The sequence below is a fragment of the Galleria mellonella genome, unplaced genomic scaffold (genome assembly GCF_026898425.1).
Source record: "Galleria mellonella isolate WM207_F2 unplaced genomic scaffold, CSIRO_AGI_GalMel_v1 utg643, whole genome shotgun sequence".
In the NCBI taxonomy this organism is placed as follows: domain Eukaryota; kingdom Metazoa; phylum Arthropoda; class Insecta; order Lepidoptera; family Pyralidae; genus Galleria; species Galleria mellonella.
In genome coordinates this window covers 866,508-885,331 of record NW_026442135.1, presented here as the reverse complement: position 1 = coordinate 885,331, position 18,824 = coordinate 866,508, and the positions used below count along the sequence as shown (strand labels likewise).

At 33.3% G+C, this 18,824-nt stretch overlaps 2 protein-coding genes across 4 annotated transcripts; both read left to right on the top strand.

Annotated features, from left to right (window-relative positions):
• The first annotated feature begins 959 nt into the window (after positions 1 to 959).
• On the top strand, positions 960 to 4,422 carry LOC113511060 (cytochrome c oxidase subunit 5B, mitochondrial-like). The gene is made up of 4 exons (XM_026894641.2): positions 960 to 1,156; positions 2,909 to 3,082; positions 3,454 to 3,497; positions 4,160 to 4,422. Exons 1-4 carry the CDS (start codon positions 1,069 to 1,071, stop codon positions 4,220 to 4,222), a joined length of 369 nt encoding a protein of 122 aa, XP_026750442.1. The 5' UTR covers positions 960 to 1,068; the 3' UTR covers positions 4,223 to 4,422.
• An 834-nt stretch (positions 4,423 to 5,256) lies between these two features.
• On the top strand, positions 5,257 to 18,726 carry LOC113511154 (snRNA-activating protein complex subunit 1-like). 3 transcript variants are annotated; one of them, XM_026894761.3, is made up of 8 exons: positions 5,257 to 5,681; positions 8,204 to 8,360; positions 9,677 to 9,770; positions 11,187 to 11,433; positions 12,039 to 12,170; positions 12,839 to 12,949; positions 14,438 to 14,549; positions 16,878 to 18,726. In XM_026894761.3, the coding sequence occupies exons 2-8, from the start codon at positions 8,206 to 8,208 to the stop codon at positions 17,584 to 17,586; spliced, it is 1,560 nt and encodes a 519-aa protein (XP_026750562.2). In that variant the 5' UTR covers positions 5,257 to 5,681; positions 8,204 to 8,205; the 3' UTR covers positions 17,587 to 18,726. The 3 variants fall into 3 exon arrangements, with proteins under 3 accessions (XP_026750562.2, XP_052756275.1, XP_052756276.1); XM_052900315.1 differs by lacking the exon at positions 5,257 to 5,681 and adding an exon at positions 7,327 to 7,478; XM_052900316.1 differs by lacking the exon at positions 5,257 to 5,681 and adding an exon at positions 8,757 to 8,824 and having other exon boundaries at positions 8,249 to 8,360.
• Positions 18,727 to 18,824: the final 98 nt, after the last annotated feature.

The following is an 18,824-nucleotide window of genomic DNA, read 5'->3' as shown; positions in this document are numbered from 1 at the left end:
AGGCACAGGCTACTTTGATTTCGGCTAATTAATATGTCCTGATCGCATGGATGAAGTTACGTTTCAAAGTCCATTTTAGCTGATTAACATTCTTTATTCAAATAATTTGTTGGTAATATTATTATTTTTCTACATTATTAATATTTTGTCACAGATAAAGCATTTACCGAAGCGAATATATATATATATATATATATATATATATATATATATATGTTTGTACATTTTTGTAAAATATACCTAAACACCTCATGTTGTTTATTAACCGATGTTAAAAAAAATCATTTATTTATTATATATATATATATATATATATATATATTTCTAATAAAAAAATTCTAAAAAAAATATTTTCTTTTTTTTCTTTTTTATGGCACGGCACGAAGTGCATCCGCCAAAAACAAAGTTTAGGAAATAGCATTTTAGTAAAGGAGTTTTGGACGACGGAATTTAGGATAAGGTTCAGAAACGTAGAAATAATGGATAATATAAGGAAAAGGACAGATACCTATATAGAAATTACAATATATTTAACCATAAAAATAAATATGTATATGTAAAGTACATAAACTAAGAAAATTTAGAACTTAATATTATTGATAAGAATAAAAGAGGAAATCAAATTATATACTTCTAAATTATCAAGAAACAATAATACTGGAACTGATATAGGTAAGGAAATACGGAGAGAAAGGAGGGAATTGAAAAGAACAGAATGGTCATAGAGAGGACAATTTAGGAGAATGTGATTCAAATCACCCACATCTGTGCCACAATTGCACATATTATTGTTCATAATTTTTAACTTAGCCAAATGAGAAGGGGAACTCACATGGCCAAGTCTCATCCTAATAATAGAAGACGTAGCACGTTTATTAATACTATTAATACGGTAGTCTGTAGAATTTCTACTCAGAATCGACCACATTGTTGCCAGTCTTGGGCAAACTATAGACAATCAACAAAATCGGTAAAGTCCATAAAGTACCGGTTTTCGTCTTTTTTTTGTAGAAAAATTAGTGCACTTGCTATCGTTCGAAGCGGTCTAGTGTGACAATAAAAAGCACAATGGCATCTTTGTGTAGACAAATTATCCGCGCTAACGCATTTAAAGGTGTTTTGGTAAATGCCGCCCGAAGGGGATATGCTGATAAACGTAAGATTTTAAAAGTTTTTATCACAAATCCATGTAGTACAAATGTCAAATTTTGAGTTACGTAATGTCAAAAAAGTAAAACACACGTATCTTTTTTAAAACATTTTTACAAACAAATGAGTCTAAAATGTAAAATCTTATAAATTTATCAGGACCATTTATTAATACGTCATTACTCTCCCCATTGATTTTTCTATGACGCATTCGTTACATAAAAATATTTTCGTAATGGCACATTTTATCGATTATTTTTCTCACTTGGCTCTATATTATTCTAAATAATTTCCTAAATCTTGTAATTTTTATATATTTAGTTAGCAAATAATATCATTAATCTTAGAACTAGAAATCATAATGAATTTTGCTAATTTCTAGGTTATCTTTTCTTATCTTTTTATCGATAAAATTGCTGTACAATATTAACGGTATTTTACATTTAATAAAATATCTAAGCTAATTAGGTAATTACCTACATTAATTACTTGTAATCTTCTAATTACCCATTTTCTTTCTTCTTTATTTTATCAAATATTTGAATCCTAATCCTAATTACAGAATAAAATTCATTGAGTAAACTTATTCTAGTTAGTTCATATTATTATTAGCTTTTTTCTTTTTACATTTTTGTTCCTCCCTTGTTGTTGTTTTAATTGTCTTTGGGACATCATTACACTATTAATTCATAAGTTGATTGTATTAATTAACTTGAATTGACAACCTCAAATGCATTGTAGGAAGTCAGTGAATGCAGATGTTTTAGGACTGTTTCTTATAGCAGTTTATAGGGTAGGCCTATGTTCAGCAGTGAACAAATAAAGGCTGATATGATGATGATGATGATGACCTCTTACACAATTTACCACAGGCAATGACTAGTGTATTGTATCCTATTAATATTTTGAATATTAGTTTATTAAAATATTTGGATGCTATTACCTAATCATATTCCAACATTTTTCATTCCAATATTTTTATTGGTAAAGCAATAGATTTCTTATTGGTAAGTCAAAGGAATACATCTAGTCTTAAATAAGTAGATGTTTTTCATCTTATCACCCTTTCCCTGCCAAACATAAGCTAAACAATGCTAATAGTTGTCACACTTAGTAGACAGGTTGGCCACCACGGTTAGACTTTAGAGCTCCATTAGTCCCCTCTTACAACACCCATGGTAAAAGAAGGGGTAGCCTATTCTACGCCAGTATAAACAAGCTGTTATTAATATTTAGTAAATAGATACTTGTGACGCGTAAGAGTACAGCTGAAGTTTTTGAAACCCAGAAACTTTGAATGATATAAAAATTATTCTCTTTTGCTTTATGCTTTGGAGTATATTTAAAGATGTTGTTGAATATGCCATATGTGAGATTTTCTGTAGACATTTTATGGTAACACCCTTATAAGAATGCCTTTACTCAATGATAATGTCACAATCCTTAGCTTACAGACATTTTTACAAGGGTATATCTAACTAATTGATATGATAAATCATACATCCATCCATTTTTGGTGAGACTGGCATGGTCATCCAGGTGTACTGAGCCTCAATACAAATTTGAATAAAAAAAATACACCCACAAGAGTAGTAAAGCCATATCAGAAGTAGCTTAAAAATAAAATTTATTTTTATTCGAATAAAATAAGGATTTTTGAATAGTCATTTTTTATTTAACAAACAACATTAGAAACACTTGACACACTGCTACAATTAGTAATGGATAATTTTTCAAATAAACAATTTTCTCTCAACAGTGATGCCTGATCCCCTCGAACATGCAACTGGTTTGGAAAGGAAAGAACTGTTGGCTCTCCAGGCTGGTCAGGATGATCCCTTCAACATGAAGGTACTGAAGAAGAATGCAGGCACACGCGAAAATCCCACACTCGTACCTTCGTGTTTTGATGCTCGTATTGTTGGTTGCATATGTAAGTATATACTTCTACATAATTATTCTGTCTACAGAATTGTTATAGTTAACATTTGCACAAGAAAGAACAAGGCACTTATTTTTTTATAATAGAGTTGTAACCATGCCTGCACTAATGTTATACTCTGGCCAGGTACCAGTGGAGGATAATAGGTGAGAATGAAACAGCAGATTAGTTAGCTCATTGTGATAAATACACTTGGAATTTAGCATTTTTTAAGAACTCAATATATATAGATAGCAAGCCCAGTGTGAAAAATATTGAACCCTGTGCAGAGGACATCAAACCCTATGCCCTATGTGACATGGAATTAATTTTTTTTATTATTTCATATATATATATTAAATATTTATTGCCCATTGTTTTAGGTGACGAACACTCCACAGCTATCACCTGGCTTTGGTTACATAAGGTAATTTTCATTTAAAATTTATTTTACTTTTAGAACTGACACTACAAATATAAGTATGGAATGTGGAAAATGAATTATCTCTATATTTTTGTTATTTAATAATAATCATAATTTTATCAATTTCATTATTTTTTTTTGTTGTAATAAATTAGATAATGTTAATATTTACAAAATATAATTAATTACAACAAAAGAAAAAACAAAGTAAATTAATTGGTAATAAGGGTTTATTTTGAAATTATAAAAATTCGTTTATTTAGCCTTTTCAGTTCAATTGTTTGAAAAGTATTAATTATGAATGATGTTCAAAATTAAAAAATTATAGTTGAAATACAGCATACAAAAATAATAAATATTGGTAAAATCCGAATAAAAGAGCACTAAAGCTCTTCGACTGCGCCATATATTATTATTTTATATGTATGTTTATTGCTTTTTAACATTTAAATTCACATTAATAATAAATAAACAATAATGACAGTGTATTTTAATTTGAATCTAAATTTAAAACTGAATTTTATCCAGGTTAATATTAAATTTTAATAAATAAATTAGATATTAATAATTAATATATTATAAGAAAATTATTTCTTCTCTCACATATTTCCTCTTTTATTATATGTTTTAATGTTGCTATTATAATAATTGTTTTTTTTTAACAGGGCCACCCTCGTCGTTGCGAATGCGGACATTGGTACAAACTGACCGAAAAGCCAGTCCTCTAAACACGATTTCTACTTAGTTTTATTAAAAGTAGTGATTTAATACAACTGCAATAACGTATCTCGTACGTCGCACACAGCCTTTCGTTGCTTGTGGTTCCTCGTGTTGCCATATGCAAAAAAGTATATCCTTGGAGATACGCTAGTTTACGATTAACCTACCAAATCGATACAAATCAATATTAAAATAATTGTAAGCATAACCGGTGTTTTATTGTGTTAAATATAAGAATTACCTATGTTCTGGTGCATTGATGTATGGGCAATAGTGTTATGTAGTTAAATAAATAATTTAACTGTTAACATTCTCTTATTTGATGTTCTTTAAAAACACCTTATAGAGGCTTATTCTATGAGAATCTTAAATACATTCATGTAATTGCAATGTATTATTTCCACTATTTTACAACCATAAGGAATATAAAAAGTAACATATGTAAATGCAGTTTATCTTTTAACATAATAATATTATGGCATGCAAGCAATACAGAGATAAATAAAACTACTTCGAATTTGATTTATTGGGATTCAGTCCCATTAAAAATTTTCTCCATAGTTGTATATAGACGGTGGCCATGCCCAATCCAAAATCTTATGCTCACTCCAGGCTGCGAGCAACAACATGACTGAGAGTACACATGCACCTTTTTTTTGTGCAGTCCTCTTTTTCTGGAAAGTAATCTTAAATACGCCAATGATTCTCTCTCTATTGAAAAGATAAAAGACTAAAATAATAAGTAAGGATAAAAACTAGTTGGCTCATTATGATATAATACACAAGAATTAACCACAATGGTTTCCGTGAGGTAACGCGTGAAAGTTGACCTGATAGAGCTATTCCTAGCAATAAAGCTGTTAAATCTCATTACTATCAATTCCTTTCAGTTTGAAGGTATAGGGATATTGTGATCTTCAAATTGAGCAGTAAGGGGTAAGCTCTTTGCCTGTCCAGTATTAATTTTTTAAATAGTAACATTTGATATTGACAATTTGAACTGACTGACACATAGAAATAGAATTACATTCATACTGAAGACTAGGCAGCATGGTCTCCGACCCCAGCCCGTTCCATAACGGAACAAACGTACTAAAAAAAAAATAGAATAACATATTTGACAGTTTGACAAAGTTTTTTTTACAAGTTTGAATTTTATTTATTTACAATATATTTTTCTCTTTTATCTTTCTATTTCAAATAATCTATTTTTACGTTTATATTTCTATTTGAATAACATTTTTTTCTTCTTATCAATTCTCACAAGTATTTACGTCTATAGAATTGTTACATCGCATTATTTATTACAACCAGTAATGTTCCGAATAAAATAAAGAACAATCTCGACTTTTGTTTGTTATAGACAGTTACAATGTCTATTTGAATTGTGAGATGTGTAGTGTAATATATCTATATACATTGTGATTGTAAAATCTCAAATCAAAAGTGTTATCACCACGTTAAAAGGTCAGTCAAACTTACTTATATTGTAATCAATTCACAAGCCGAGTGTTTTTTTTAATTTTTACTCTCTTATTCAACCTATATTTAATTTCCAAAACCTAGGTAACTAATAATATTTTCAACAAACAATTAAATTTACGAATCAATCTTATAATTAGGGTATAATAAAAACCTCTGTAAAACATCTAGAAGCTTAATCCAAAGATGTATTGAGGTATATATGCATTAGTGACCCGCCCTCGGATTTGCATTGGTAGATAAAAAGATAAATTAGATAAAATACAACCAACATAACTTGCTGATAATGTTGTTTTATTTTGGTAAAATATTTTTTTAAATATATTGAGTCTTTTTTTTTCTTGTGTAAATATCCTTTTAAATCAAGCAAGTATCCAGCATTTATATGCAGTACAAGTTAAGAAAATATATGATACTATGAAGGAACACTATTAAAAATTTAAATATTAACATCAACTTGTAATCCATTCATTGTCCATATTGTGTCCCTGAAACTAAACTTCAGAGTTTAGTCTCAGGGCTTAACAATGAATATGTCCAATCACTATCAGACCCCAAGGAATTGCCTTTCTGAAGGAATTCTTAACTTTCCTAGAAAACAAATTCACGTCATTAGAAACATCAAATCTTTAGATTGAGGCATCATCAAAACCTATTCAGCAGCAAGAAGCATCTACCAGTTCTTAAAAACTCTCGTTTTATAATTTATCCAAAAGTTATAAAAATGATGTCAGCTATTTCGCAAGTAGTTACGAAAACTGCATGTAATATTTCATGGCAAACCATTTCTGAAATTACATCTGCTTGAAAAATGTAAGGTGATTGGAAAATAGAAATTATGCATTAATAATTAAATCAATCATAATAGCAATGAATGCTATTCCAAAAAACGCAGACGTCTATGCCAAATCAACATAATTTACAATTACACGAGGTTTCATAAAACCCAGCACGATCTCAAACAATTAATGAGCAGGTTATTTAGTCCATCGCAATGAATATACCTGGAATTTAGCATGATGGTTTCTAAGGGGGACCACAGGGAGGTCGACCTGATATTGTTGGTGGATCTGGTATATTGCTAGCAATGGGGCAGTTAGACTCCATTACTTATAATCCCTTCCCCCCGACCCTTCTTCCAAGGTGTTTGGTTATATGATAACATTGGCTCCAATGACCAGTTATCAGAACTCATAAACAAGAATGGAGTTGAATAAAATAAGATCTGCCAAACAATTATCGATATTTTACTGTTTATTCTATATTGACCACATTACAAAGAAATATATATTTTTTATTGCCCTAAAACATACAGTAATAACAAAAAAATTATAACAAAGTTAGCAGAGGCGAACTTATCTTTAAAAGAGATCTCTTCCAGTCAACCCAACACAGTGACATAGGAAGTAGTCACTGTGTTGGGTTGACATGAGTAGACAAGTAGTAACATAAGCAAAAAACAGACTTAATACGATATTTCAGCATTGTCACCATTATTCATCCTCTTGTTTTGTCGAGTCCGCAGCATGTACAGCACAACTGTATGGGGTCAAATTCGTGTCAACTCAGCAGTAGCATTGTGCTGTCAGCAATTACTTTATGATATATATTCGTAATATTATTAATTCAGTTGTCGCATATACCAAATCATGACGTCACGTGTCACTCCTCAAATCATTAATGATTATATTACTAGATAAATAAAATTTTAAATCATTATTATATTTAAATCAACATCATTTGTAAGCATCGAATGTACAAGCAGCAAAGCAGCAGCAGCAGGTACAATATGGATTTGTAGATAGTCATTACAAATATTATAAATGTGTAATTTGCTACCTCTTAGCGCTTTAATGGCTTAATCAATCACTGTGAAATTTGCTATACAAGTAGTATGTAGGATATAGGCTATCTTTTATCCTGGTCAATGAATCCCAGTCACATGGTAATACCAGAGGGTGACTTTGTGCAAAAGTCGTTTGCTTGGGTACCTCTGTCTTATATGTGTTTCAAGTGTGAAGTAATTGTGTCTCCGGTGATGATGAGTGAACCGTGAAGTAGCTGTGTTTAGATTTAAAGGGTTAGATATGGCAGTGAATTTACAGGGTACAGAGGTACTTTAATTCTCAGGAATGGCAACACATGGGAGGTAATCATGGGCAAAACTGTATACTCTGTTATGTCCATGGTACTGCTCATGTCTATAGGTGATGGTTTGCACTTTCCCTCAGGTGGACCGTCAGCTTCTTTGGCATTTATTTATTTATTCTTTATTGAGGACATTACAAAAATTGTCTGGTACAAAAGATGGATTTGATGCTATATATATATATATATATATATATATATATATATATATATATATATATATAGCATTCTCTCCCAGTTAACCTTTGGCAAAACAACATTGTAATTATGCGGTGAAAATTTGAAAATTGTTGTCGAAAAACAATAGTTCTAAGTTGCAAAAATAACTTTATTAATTATTAATGTATTTTTATTTACAGAGATGTATAGACAGCAAGCACATTATCAGTGCTACGTAGCAGATGGCTTTCACACTGACTGCACAGCGCTCATACAGAGGTGCCTATTGTCTGATAAGCTCAACTACGAGACATTCTGCCATATATGGAAGGACATGAATTTCGATCGTTTATATGAGTGAGTAGAGCAGTGTTACCCAACCGTTTTTGTGCCATGCCCCACTTGAACATTGCTAAAATTTTTATGCCTCCATACATAATTTTTCTTAACAAAGTTTATTTGACGACTTTAATCGCCCAGTTGATACTTTGTTAAAGTTAAACGAAATTATACCTAATAATATTAATATTCCACGTTGGGAAATAGCGGAGTAGAGCATGCATACCTTTCAATCCAATATTACCTTTTAATTTTTTAAAAGGCCAGCAGCACACCTGCAATGCCTTTGGTGTTGTGGGTGATCATGGGCGGCGGTAGTCACTTACCATCAGGTGAGCCGCATGCTCGTCTGCCCCCTGTGTTGTAAAAAACCAAAACATGTTTTCAAAAATGTTTTCTCTCACGAACACTTAGGTTATGGAATGAGCTCCCTGCCGAAGTTTTCCCAAGGGACTACAGCATGGGATTCTTCAAAAAGAGGGGTAAAGAGATTTATATGTGATTCTTTAAGATAGATATAACTTTTTTATTTATGAACCGATTAATATAAAACAAACAAATGTTAAGTGAAGCAAATTACAACGCATTAGTGAAAATCGCATTCAAATCGGTTAAGCCATTTCTGAGATTAAACGAAAACTGATTTTGGGGGTTAAAGAGGTCTAAAAATCGATCGTAATTAAGTAACATAAATTCTAAACTGAAAGCGTGTTTTATCCTAATTTACATGGGCGTAGCCACAGGGACCGATTTTACTGATTATTTCTTATAAATTTTCTTTTTTCCTTGCATCGTCGCCGTGTAGTCTTGGCATAGAATAGGCGACCCCTTCCTTTCCCGTGGGTGTCGTAAGAATCGACTAAGAGAAGGCGAAGGATGGGCAGCAGAGTCCCTCTTAACCCTTAAATGCCTGAAGTTTCAAATTTGATACTGGGGTTTGCATTGTTAAATAAATTTAAATATTTTGATTACCGTAATGCCTAAAGTATCAAAAATTATACTCAATGTTTTTTTTTTAAATATATATATATAAATATCGTTTTGATTTTTTAACAATTTTCCCCCATTAGTAAACACAGTATATTTATATATTTTTTAATTTGATTTAAAAAATCAGGTTTTTAAGGGTTAAACCATCGCCTATGCCTAACTGCGGTTACCAATTCCCTGCCAAGCGTGGCAACTACTGGCAACACCCCCCAAGGGCGAGGATTATGTTCAGCAGTGAACAGTCAAAGACTGATATGATGATGATGATGATGATGATGATGTAGTTTCTTTTCATGACTGTCATATAATTTTGTTTGTATTTAAATGATTTTTTATAATTTCAGAGGACGCCTGTCTGGTGCTGAAATTGCTGAACTGTCAGAAGAACTTATTCACATAGGCAAACAGTTCATGCTTGCTGATAACAGCAATTTTGAGGTAAGCAGTACTAAGTTTTTTTTTTTAATGGATAATAATGAAATAGTAACCTCACCTGCGCTATCGGTATACCCTGGCGGGGCACCAGTGAGGGATGATTGGTGAAGATGAAAAAGCAGTTAGCCCATTGTGGCTAATTCAACGATAAATTTGTCACGATAGTTTCCAGGGGAACCGCGCGGAGGTCGACCCGATAGGATATATTGATAGCAATAGGGAGTAACCTCCGCATTACTAACAATCCCTTCCCCCCATAGTACTAAGTATTATCACGCCAAGTTTGCTAGACAGACAGTAGTGATAAGTAGTATTAGAAAAGAATTCGGATTAGTTTGTGGCAAGGTTCTCAAAATTTTGTTAGATTTACTCTCAGTTTTACAATTGGTTTATGATAACTTTGAACTTAACTTGCTTGTCAATAGAGCCTTTTTGCCCCTGTTACCAAGCTAAAGAGAGGAAAGGGGTTGTTTATTTATTTTATTTATAGACTCTTTATTGGCAACAATACAAAAAAAAATTGTTACAAAAGACGGCTAAATAAAGCTAAAGCTAAAAAATGCTATATAGCAAGGGTAGTCGACTTGGCTAGACACAAGATCTATTGTTTATTGACGAAACACTGTGCGATCTACCAATTACATACTTTTTGAAATCTCAAATGAAACAACATGCTTCAGTACACAATTATGTAGTATTGTATTATTTTTTTAAGAGGAAAAACAACAAAAATGAAAATTATTCTTAGTAATTATTTATTTATATTAGTGTGAGCATTGCGTCTGAGCATCTTCCGCTAGATTAGCAAACCTTAAGGTTGTCTTGAAAAGATTGCACTCAGCAATAAGACCGCCTTACTGTACTTATACAATCGTATCGTTGTGTTTGTAAATTGTCTTGCTTATTTCCTATATTGTATAATGCAAATAAAGTATACTCATTCATTCATTCATTCAATATTATATTTTTTGCCTTGCCACGATCAACTGGACTAATAGTCGCAATCGAATAGTTGGCTACCCCTGATGAGAATGCTATATGCCTTCTCATTATTATTAATCTTAATCGCTTCTCTCTCCTTGGTTTAGTAGATATTGTATACAGTGAAGTTAGGGGGGAGGGAGATTTCCCTCTAAACAAGTCTATTTTCAAGGGGGAAAGGGATTGTTAGTAATGGAGACTGAGAATCCTATTGCTAGCAATATACCCAGCCAGGTCGACCTCCTCGCGGTTCTCCCTGGAAACTATCATGGTTAATTCCTGATGAATTCATCATGATGGGCTAATTGGCCTGTTTTCATTCTCATCTATCACCCTTCACTGGTGCTCCGCCAGCGTATCCCGTTAGCGCAGGCGGGGTTACCATATTCACCCATCAATAAACAAAAAAAGTTTCAAAAAGGCTTTTAAACCTTCTAGGAATCAGTAGCAGGACTGTTTATAGTATACGCTCTATTAAATCTCCAACCGTACTCCGGTTTCGCGGCGCTTCGAATCGTCCCTGAGGATGTTCAAAGCATAGCTCGACTGGAGATGGTGGCGAGGAGGGAGAGGAGACTGGACGTGCTGTACATACTCGGATCAATTCTAATAAAAGGCCCGTGCGAATACCACGCCGCTGTCCGCCAATATGGCATGGAACCGTCGTATAAGAAATACTTACAAGGTATGTTTTATTTTGTGATTTAACTTTCCTTACATTACACATAAATAAATAGATACGCATTTTTTATGCAACTTTGAATGGTAAACAAGTTAACGGCCCACTTGATGGAAAGTGAATGAATAAATAAAAATTTATTTCAATAAAACCATAACACTTACATAAACTTAGATTATAAGTAATAACAAATAAAAAAAAAAAGATATAAAAAAAAGTTTACATTTATATATTCTTTATATGTAGTAGAAATCAGTCAGTGTTATGGCAAAGAAAAAGGATGCCAATTCAGCTAAAGGTTCCTGCAAAAGCAGAAACGCTGATTTTCAATTAGCACCTCATCACCGAGCCCGGTAACCGTTGCCCATAGACATGAGCAGTACTATGGACATAACACAGTATACTGTATCGCCCATGATACCCCCCATGCGTTGCCATTCCTGAGGACTCAGATGTTATTCCTCTGTACCCAGTAAATTTACGCCATATCCCACCCTTCAAACCGAAACACAGCCATACAAACACAACTACTTCACGTTAGAAACACGAATGGGACAGAGGTACCCAAGCAATTGACTTTTGTACAAAGTATCCCTTTGGTAAAATTGCAGGATATTCAGATGTGGACAGAATGGAATTACGTTTCAAGGGAGTGTTCTTCAAGCAGCCGGAGGAACTGGACCTGCTTCGAGACCTCGCAGGCATCACCAGTCGGTACGTGGAAGCCAAGGAGGCTATTTTAGGTATGTTCTAACCGTAGGATTTTTTTTTTAATAACAAATGTTGCTCGGAAATTGGAGTGTACTGGGTTTATGTATGTGAGTTTCATTTTTGCACCATAATTTCTAAATGGCTGAACAGATTGGGATGCATGGGCTATTGTTAAAATCCTTAAATTACCCCAAGTGATGTTAGTTTTAAATTTTTAAATTCAATATGGCGGTTGTTTAATACTAATTACAAATGTTAAGACATTTTTTAATTTGATACTAATTTAGAATTTTTGACCGCTTTTTTTCTAATTCTTAATTTCTGTGCTTTTTTTATGCAACTTAGAATAGCAAACAAGCTGACGGCCCACCTGATGGAAAGTGGAATTTTTATTAACGGAGTTAATGGATGTAATGGCACTTGATTCAAATCACTAATCAACTCAAATTAATATTCTTGATTCAAATAAATCAGTCGGAGATTGATGGCTAATATAAAAGTTTTAGAATTTTTGATAATAATAGGTGAGATAGCAGACAGTGTTGGAATGTTGGCACTCGCACACATACAAATGGTAGCGGGATTAAACATAAACATAAATATATGTAAAAGATCGTCTCCTAAGTTGGCCCGACCGGGAATTAAACCCGGGACCCGTTCAATGCAAAGCAGTGAATTAATAATTTCCCCATTCACACAGGGAGGGGCAAACAACTAGATCCAAACCTCAACTTCATAGACAAGAACCTGCCGAGTGAACTGGCCCACTCGCTGAAGAATGTCATCGAAGGACTGAGCGAAGAATTAGAAGGTAAGTACAAGTATGGTATAGTAGATACCTATCAAGTATTACGACACACCCTCAACGGCGATCGGATCGGACCACCTAGCATGACGTAAGAAGGTGCGCTACCGAGAAAGACACCTGCGTCGAGTCAGCATTTCAATTCCCACAGCAAAAATACCCATTTCCTTTATCTTTGATTCGATATGACTTCACTTACGGATCACACATCGATCTAAAGACACTTATTATTGTAATAATTAATTTTAGAATTAAATTTAGTTATATTTATAAAATTGTTTTTTTTTTGGGTCTTCCGCCAGCGACTTAATAACTAGTAAATAAATAAATAAATAATAGTTTATTTAGCAAACATTTACGCACAACGGCCCAAATGAGAGGCTAAGCGCGGAAAATAGAGTCCTATTTACATTACATTACATTTAGCAAACATTTTTAATAAGGTTCATACAGAATAAAATAAATTTTATCATCAAATCAAGCTTCTAAATCGACGCAATCAAAAGATACGGCCGTTTATGTTCCATTTATATCGCATATTTTGACATTGACAAAGGGAATCAAAACCTATGGGGTATTTACCGTTGACCTGGAATCATGAAATTTGGCAAGAAACAATATAAGCACAAATAAAGGAAAAAAAAATAGTAAATTTGTAGTTATTTCATGAAAAACATTTTAACTTGATGATTTTGTACGGAATCCTCGTTGCGCGAATTCGACTCGCACATAATCGGTTTTTTTTTTTAATTAAGACGGGTTTTGTTACTACTGATAATTTCTACAAAACTTGGTCACATTTTTATTACGTTCTATTCAAACAGTGGGGTTGATTCTGAGTCGTCATTTCTTTAAACCTTATATTTTAATTTGTTGCATATATGGCATCCCTATCGCATTTAGTTGGACGTTGTAATTGTAGATGGCAACACATTAAAAATAAAAAGATTAAATTTGCACGCTCCTCAGTTACTTTGTGTTTCATTTAAAATAATAATTATAAAAAAAACCATTCTGCCTGCCCTGTCATATAGAACATAGTTTAATAGTTTTATGAACCACTTAAATCTGTTGGAAATTCAGTTTATATTGGTCCTTACAATGAATACGTTGCTGTGATACCAAATTGAAATTTTAATAGAAATAGGTTTTTTTTTGGAAAGATGGAAAGTGGTAACCGTCGCCTATAGACATGAGCAGTACCATAGACATAACAGAGTGTATTGTTTCGCCCATGATACTCCCCGTGCGTTGCCATTCCTGAGGACTCAGATGTTATTCCTCTGTACCCAGTAAATTCACGCCGTATCCTACCCTTCAAACCGAAACACAGTCATGCAAACACAACTGCTTCACGGTTGAAACACGAATGGGACAAAGGTACCCAAGCAATCGACTTTTGTACAAAGTCTCCCTCTGGTTACAGAAATTGAGGCTTAGAATAGACCCCAGTGCCATATAGTACGAATTTTAATGTGTAATTATATATTTTAGAATCGACAGAGGCAGCAGAAACAGAAAAACCTTCTGATGCACACCAGATCAAAGCGCGCGCTATGAAAAGCACCGTTGGTCAAATGAAGCACCTTGTAGGAGTCGCGGACAAGTATGTTGCAACCTATCTAATTATTTATACATTTTGTTTGTGTATGATGGATGTAGAATGTTACAGGAGACCAATAATGTTATTTAATATTTTATTACATGCAATGTTACAACGATTATTTTAGTGACAAGTCATAAGTCAGTTTATTTTTCTATTTAATTGAGCTGTAGGTCTATGGCCGTGTACAACCTCTTTCTTACAGTGTACATATTGTTTAGGTCTTTACTAGTAAAGGATGGAAATTTAATGATAAAACAGAGAACTGTAAAACTGTTATAACCCTCGTTAAAGTTAGTTGAATTGACTAAAATAATATAAAATAAAAATACACGTAAGGTGCCGTCAGTGGCGTGACACGAAGTGGTGAACAGAACCGACCTAAGCCGAGACCACCCGACGGCTCTCAGTGTTGCCGTTCGATAAAGCTCGAACATATATTGTTAATCTTTATAATCTGTATTATTATTATTATCTAGCTCTATTCTTCTCAACGGAACGTGGAAAAAGTCCTTTCGAAGCGCTGGAGCATAATTATGTATGAATGTGAAGTGACAGATAATACGTGATTTTTCCCGAATGAATAATAGCCCATGCAATTGCAAAGTTTCTTGCTAGTATGTGTTATTTTTACAAAGTTGTACAAAACAAAAGTATAAAGACAAAAGTTATGATAAATTTTTACTGTATCAACAGAAAGTAAGTAAAACGACACACAATTTAGAAATTTTGCCTCAAATTATTTTTAATTACAAAATAATTAACAAAAATCATAAGTCTCAATTCTAGCGTCGTCTTATATTTTGTGTGTTTAGTGACAAATCACCTTAAGATTCTGAATGATCAATGATCAATACCAACAGACTGAGTAATTTGGACCCTAGGGCGACAAATTAGAGGCCATTTTTTTTATAATCATAAAGTTACAATTTTATTGTCTAAAAATTGTAATTAATATGAATGTCGAATTATAGAAGTCGACTGGAGGCAAATATGTAGTACGCCACTGTCGATCATGTATGTTTTGTTGTTGAACTATAAAATAAATTCACTCTTTTAAAATGGCTGCAGCGACAAGATGGCGGATTACAGTATAGACAAATAAACTGTAATCCGATTTACTTTTTTTTATTTATAATTTGAATTAAACAGACTTGTATATTTTATTTTATATAATTTAGAAAGGCAAACAAGCTGGCGGCCCACCTGATGGAAAGTATTAACTTGGCCCATGATAACCATGCGTTGGCATTCCTAAGAACTAATGTGTTATGTGGTCGCGTGGCCCCAACATACAAATAGATCACCTTTTTTTCCCGTGGGTGTCGTAAGAGGTGACTAAAGGAACTTAATGGTAAAGTGATGGGTAGTAGCGTCCCTCTTAAAATATATCTAAAATCCTAATTATGGTAGCCAACCCGCCTGCCAAGTATGGCTAATTCTGGCAAAACTCCTCTTATAAGAAAAACTTATGTTCAGCAGTGGACAGTTAACGGTTGAAATGAAAATTAATGAAATGTGTTTTTTTTTTAATGGATGATAATGGAATGGTAACCCCGCCTGCGCTAACAGTATACGCTAGCGGAGCACCAGTGACGGATGATAGGTGAGAATGATAGCAGGCAGGTCAGTTAGCCCATCGCGATGAACACACTTGGAACTCAGCACGAAGGTTTCCCACGGGGACCACGGGGAGGTCGACCTGGTTGGGTATATTGCTAGCAATAGAGGTCTTGGTCTCCATTGCTAACAGTCCCTCCACCCCGAATGAAATGTGTTAGGTCTCTGTGCCCTGTCACTTCATTGCCATACCTCAACCTTCAAACTGAAAACCGCCATGCATACACAAGTATTTCATGTCTATTTGTATATTTTACATTGTCAAAAAATCTTAAGTCTGCTATACCAACTCGGCGCAACAGTCAGACACTGTCAATTTGGGAGGTTTTTTATTTATTTTTTTATTTTCACCCATTGAATATAATGTTTACTTAAAATTTAGGAATAGAAAAAAAGCTTTTTTAATATTAAAAAAAAAAACTTTTATTGGTAGTTTTATTACACTTACTGCTAATTTCAAGAGGAGGATGAAGCTGTTTGCCGCCTGATGATGACGATGTGTCTCGTCGAACTTACTACACAATTTCCTACTAAATATTTTTACATTTAATTGACCTACTGCAGACCCTTGATACACATGCTACGGACCCCTAAGATGTCCGTGGACTCTAAGAAACCCTACTCTATAGTAAAAAAGTTAACATTTAGCGTCTGTTCTAAAAATGTACCTATCAGATATATATCTAATATATATTTATATTTTTTTTTCAGAGCAAATAAAACTAGCACAAAAGAAAAAGGCAGTCCTCGATCCAAAAACTACACTGAAGACACAGACGGTTCAACCGAACTCAGCAGTCCTGTATCAAGAAAACGAGCAAATAAAGCCAAGTACAGCCCTAGCCCAAAGAAATCTAACGTAGACACAGACTCTTCAAATAAACTCAGGAAACTTAAGAAATCAGCACGTAGCGTCTCCGCGAAGCGAAAACGACAGAAGTGTAGCAGTACTAGCAGCGAAGAAGATACGTTACTTTCAAAATTAGACAAAAGCAATGATGATCTAAACTTGGAGGAATTTCACCAACAACCTAAAACTGTAGAAAAACCACCGGAACACGAGTTAGATATACAAATAGATACAATACCAATTTTTATAAGAACAGATGATAATCAAATAATTGAGATAGAAATAGTAGATGAACTCGATCGAGGTAAGAACATAAAAAGCAGTGTAAAAACTGAAACAGTAACTGTAGCAGATGAAGGAGAATGCTCCCAAGTAAAGGAAGCTATACCAACATTTCAAGAGTCTACAGTCGGGAACTTAGGGGTCGGAAAGACGAGAGAAAGCTTTAAGAAACCAAAGAGAAAGCAGGTGAAGTATCATATGAAATCTAAATTCAAAAGGCTGGGAATGGTGCCAGCTGCTAATTTTGAGGAAGACGAGACAAAAGGCAAAGGAAAACGTTCAAAATAAAATTGCATGTTGTCGAATGATGTTCTTATACATTTAACTGTTAAATTATGAGTATGTGAATACGTACAGCTGAGATGGCAAGGTTGAGTTAAAATTGAAGTGTGCTATGACGAGAATAAATATCATAGGCTTGAAAGTAGCACCAGCCATGAGTAGGGAAGTGTTTATAAACATGGAATAGAAAGGCAGAAACTCGATGGATGGTTTGCTCTAAGCATCTCCGCGTGGATATTTTTACGGGTAATAATGGATCGATAATCTTACTTGTGATATCAGTATTTAGCAAGATACCAGTGACTGAGGTTGAAAACAGGTCCTGTCACCTATATTATATTAAACCGAAAGTTACGGTTTTGACAAAATCAATTGTGACTGATGAGTAAAAGCTATGAAGATATCAACAGATGATTTCTGTGAAACAGGGTGGTATACTGTGCATTCATAAACGAGAGCCTGGAATCGATTCTTAGTCGGGCCAATATGAAATGAACTTACCTTTATTGATGGAGTCTAGTCGGTGTGCACGTTTTCTCAGATACTGGCATAAAAATCTCTTTAAATATTACATCGTAATGTTAAATCATGCCGTGTCTTGCTATATACAAGTGCAAAATTAACGCTATTTTATACATCAACGATATATATAAATTATGTACTCTAGATTCTCATGTGGTAGCCATTTAAAACCTATGGATACTCAATATTGAGCATCGTTCCTGATGGTGGCTAAATAAATAATTAATAAAACCTCATTAATGTCATTTCAAATTTAGACCATTTCTAGTCAATTTGTTTTTATCTAATTTCTTATATTCTATATCTTCTCGTAATTAGTGTAATTAATTTCCACATTTTTAATCTTATTAAATTAATATATACGTCTCAGAAATAATACGTCGGCCAACACGATTATTACTGCTGTAGGGCTTGCATTAAAAATTTGTATTGACTTAGTGCGCCTCTAGCGGACGATTTTGGAAACTCAGATTTTCATACAAACTTTTCGTGATAAAAATTATAGATGTCGACGTTAAATTTAATTTCCAGAAATATGAGCGTAATAATATGTTATGTGCATGCAATGTATGGATTCTTGTTTATATAATTGTGAGGAAAAAATAGAAACCATTTTATACACCACATGTTTTTTATTTATTAATAATTAGGTACATTATTCATTTATAGGACACTTATTCATTTGCACTTCATTATCTAATTAGGCCTTATTTATAAAAAAA

Excerpts from the sequence above, each read along its gene's own strand:
- LOC113511060 (XM_026894641.2), top strand. The coding sequence starts at position 1,069 with ATGGCATCTTTGTGTAGACAAATTATCCGCGCTAACGCATTTAAAGGT. Across the intron at positions 3,083-3,453 it reads TCGTATTGTTGGTTGCATAT|GTGACGAACACTCCACAGCT; the intron begins GTAAGTATATAC and ends CCATTGTTTTAG. Across the intron at positions 3,498-4,159 it reads CCTGGCTTTGGTTACATAAG|GGCCACCCTCGTCGTTGCGA; the intron begins GTAATTTTCATT and ends TTTTTTTAACAG.
- LOC113511154 (XM_026894761.3), top strand. The coding sequence starts at position 8,206 with ATGTATAGACAGCAAGCACATTATCAGTGCTACGTAGCAGATGGCTTT. Across the intron at positions 12,171-12,838 it reads AGCCAAGGAGGCTATTTTAG|GGAGGGGCAAACAACTAGAT; the intron begins GTATGTTCTAAC and ends CCATTCACACAG. Across the intron at positions 14,550-16,877 it reads CTTGTAGGAGTCGCGGACAA|AGCAAATAAAACTAGCACAA; the intron begins GTATGTTGCAAC and ends TTTTTTTTTCAG.